The sequence below is a fragment of the Otolemur garnettii genome, unplaced genomic scaffold, assembly GCF_000181295.1.
Source record: "Otolemur garnettii isolate 467f Iridium unplaced genomic scaffold, OtoGar3 scaffold00205, whole genome shotgun sequence".
NCBI classification, from domain to species: domain Eukaryota; kingdom Metazoa; phylum Chordata; class Mammalia; order Primates; family Galagidae; genus Otolemur; species Otolemur garnettii.
In genome coordinates, this window is record NW_003852600.1 from 2013771 (window position 1) to 2016483 (window position 2713).

The 2713-nt window shown below is 43.2% G+C and overlaps 1 protein-coding gene and 1 pseudogene across 2 annotated transcripts in view; both read left to right on the plus strand.

The window, feature by feature from the left end:
• ME1 (malic enzyme 1) overlaps positions 1–2713 on the plus strand; it is a 161719-nt gene that overhangs the window by 71705 nt on the left and 87301 nt on the right. Inside the window, exon 4 of the mRNA XM_003801301.3 lies at positions 1221–1296. Within this exon, the coding sequence (XP_003801349.1) occupies positions 1221–1296 (76 nt within the window). The remainder of the gene's footprint in view (positions 1–1220; positions 1297–2713) is intronic.
• The window catches only part of LOC100957381, a 1425-nt pseudogene continuing 1328 nt past the window's right edge, over positions 2617–2713 (plus strand). The window contains exon 1 of the transcript XR_154769.3: positions 2617–2713. This exon is cut by the window's right edge and continues 1328 nt beyond it. The product of XR_154769.3 is annotated as an actin-related protein 2/3 complex subunit 1A pseudogene (transcript).

Here is a 2713-nt window from a genome sequence, read left to right on the forward strand (position 1 = left end):
GGTAAACAGCCAGGAATGGGGCTTGTGCTGTAAACAGCCAAGAATGGAGCTTGTGCTGTAAACAACAAAATGGAGCTAGTTTGGCTCTCACAGTTTCCCTAAAGTTTAGGTTAAAAACACGGGGCACACTGCTCCTGGGGTGCAGTGAGATACGGCACCTTCTGGGTACAGTGTACCCTGTTCGAGGATGGGTGCATTGAAAGCCTATACTTTTCTACCCAATTCAGCCATGTAACAAAAAATCACCTGCACCCCCTAAATCTATTTAAATAAAACTTTTAAGTGAGGAGAAAGCATTTATATTTTTCAAATTTTAATGTTTTAATGTATAAAGTTGCTTGTTAAACTTTTGTAGGAAAAGGGGTTTGGGAGCAGGCAGGGTTGAAGACTTCAGTTGAGTCTAAATAGCAGCTGCAACTAAGACCACAGATCAAAGGATTACCTGCAGGGCAGAGCTGCCGGGCGCTGTCTGGCACTTTATTTAGTCATCTCTCACACAGGTTCTCACCTTCACGCTGGACCTGGAATAAATCATGCCCTCTGAAAACTCCTGTTTACACACGCTCCGTGTTGCTTTTCAAAGTGCTTTTTCAGGCTGGGCCTGATGGCTCATGCCTGTAATCCCAGCACTTTGGGAGGCTGTGGTGGGCAGATTAGCTGAGCTCACAGGTTCCAGACCAGCCTGAGCTAGAGTGAGACCTCGTCCCTAAAAATAGCTGGGTGTTGTGGCGGGCGCCTGTGGTCCCAGCTACTCGGGAGAATGAGGCAAGAGAATCACTTGAGCCCAAGAGTATGAGGTTGCTGTGAGCTGTGACGCCAGGGCACTCTACCTAGGGTGACAAAGTGAGACTCTGTCTCAAAAAAACAAAAACAAAAACAAACCCAAAATGCTTTTTCGTGTATCATCCTAATGAACGAACATAGCTGAATCCGTGAGTGTAGTTGATAATATATTTAAGTTTTCTGGGTAGCATTTCTTAATTTAAAAATATTTTTAAAATTTAAAAATAAATGTGCCTTTATTTTAGATGTCACTCTAGTGTTTAGAGTCCTTTCTTGCCTACCTGTGAGATTCTTATACCTTATTTGTTTAAGGAAATAATTTGCACTGGTTTGATAAAATGGAGGTATATAAGCTAGAAAAAATGTTAAATGTCCACTGTAGCTTGACAGGTCTGAAGTCAATCACACTGTCCTTGTCCTTGTCCTTTTCCTGACAGAGGCCTCTTCATCAGCATTCACGATCGGGGACATGTGGCTTCAATTCTGGACGCGTGGCCAGAGGAAGTCATCAAGGTGAGCGGTCCTGTTCTTCCACTGTGGGAAATTTGTTTCTTTTCCATAAAACAGTTTAAAACATGCCGAAATTCTCTCAGTAATAGGTAGTATACAGGAGTTCTTCTAATTTATATCCCTTTGACTCTTGCATAGCAGACCCGATTTTATTCTGACGCCGTTTAGATGCTGAGCTTCCCCATCAGTTCTGATTTCTTAGCAACTCCATCCTTAGTGATGATAAGTGTGAACACGCAGTGGCAACTGAATTTCTTTCTTTCATTCTTTCTTTTTTTTTTGAAATCTTCAATGATTTATGTTCAGAGGCTGAAATATTAATACATATAGCAGATTCTGGTGAAAAGAGAAGAAAGTAGACTATTTCTCCCCAAATGGTTGAAATGAAACTCACTTGGAAATAGTTCCTGCTGTGAATGCAATTCTCTGACTCTCTTTTATGGCCTGGGTGATTGTGAAGTACAATATCACTTCTCAGCAGCCTGCCTGATAAACATTTAAATCTCAGGAAGTGTACTCTTCAGTTGGGAATTTCGAAATTCTCTCTTTGAATTTCTTTAGGCTGAATGCTTCATTGTATCTGCTGTGGTTAATGGTTCAGGAAGAGGAATTCAAGGAGGCAAGAGAAATGTCAGTTTTTTCTTTTATGGTGATGACTTTAAATAGCTCACGTGGCTTCCCTCTAAGTGAGCTAAGGAAAATAAAAGTTATAGCGGTGTCTGACATCTGGTAGATTTTGTATGAGACACTTTGCGTGGATTAGCTCCTGTAACTGTCATAATAACTTAGTGACCCAGGAGGCGCAGAGGGGCTGCACCGTGGGGCACGGTTGTGGGGACACAAAGGCAGGCTGAGCTGGGCCCAGAGCCCTCCCCTCCACCTGCCGCCTGACTTGTCCCCCCGACTTTCTTTCTTTTCTCTTGTGTGCCCAGCAACTTTGTGGTGTCTTTTAGGACTAAGATTGAATAATTCAGTGTGTTTCAGTGGTACAGAGACACTTTAGCTGTAACTTCTCAAGTCTGGCTCCTTTCCTGATCTTTCCTATTTGAGCAATTGCAGCTACAGTAGATTAACTTGGCTCTCTAAGACTCATGCCAGGAAAACTCACAAATTACAGTGATTAAGATGTTTTCCAGGTCAGCCTCTCTTTCTGGGCCTCGGTCCTCCGCCCACGCCCGCAGAGCCTGTTCGCGTGGACTGACCAGAGTCTGCGAATTCTCCGCTCTGATCCTGTCCAACCTTCCCCCACCCTAGCTTTCTATTGTTTGAAAACTCTAAGAGTAATGTCCCTGCATCAGTTTTTACTAGAGCCAATCATCTGTCATGCCTGGAACAGGGATCATACCCAAATTGCCCTTAGCCCCAATAATCATGAAGTGCACATCTATAAAAAAAACAGGAGCCAGTGGATAAAGCTCAC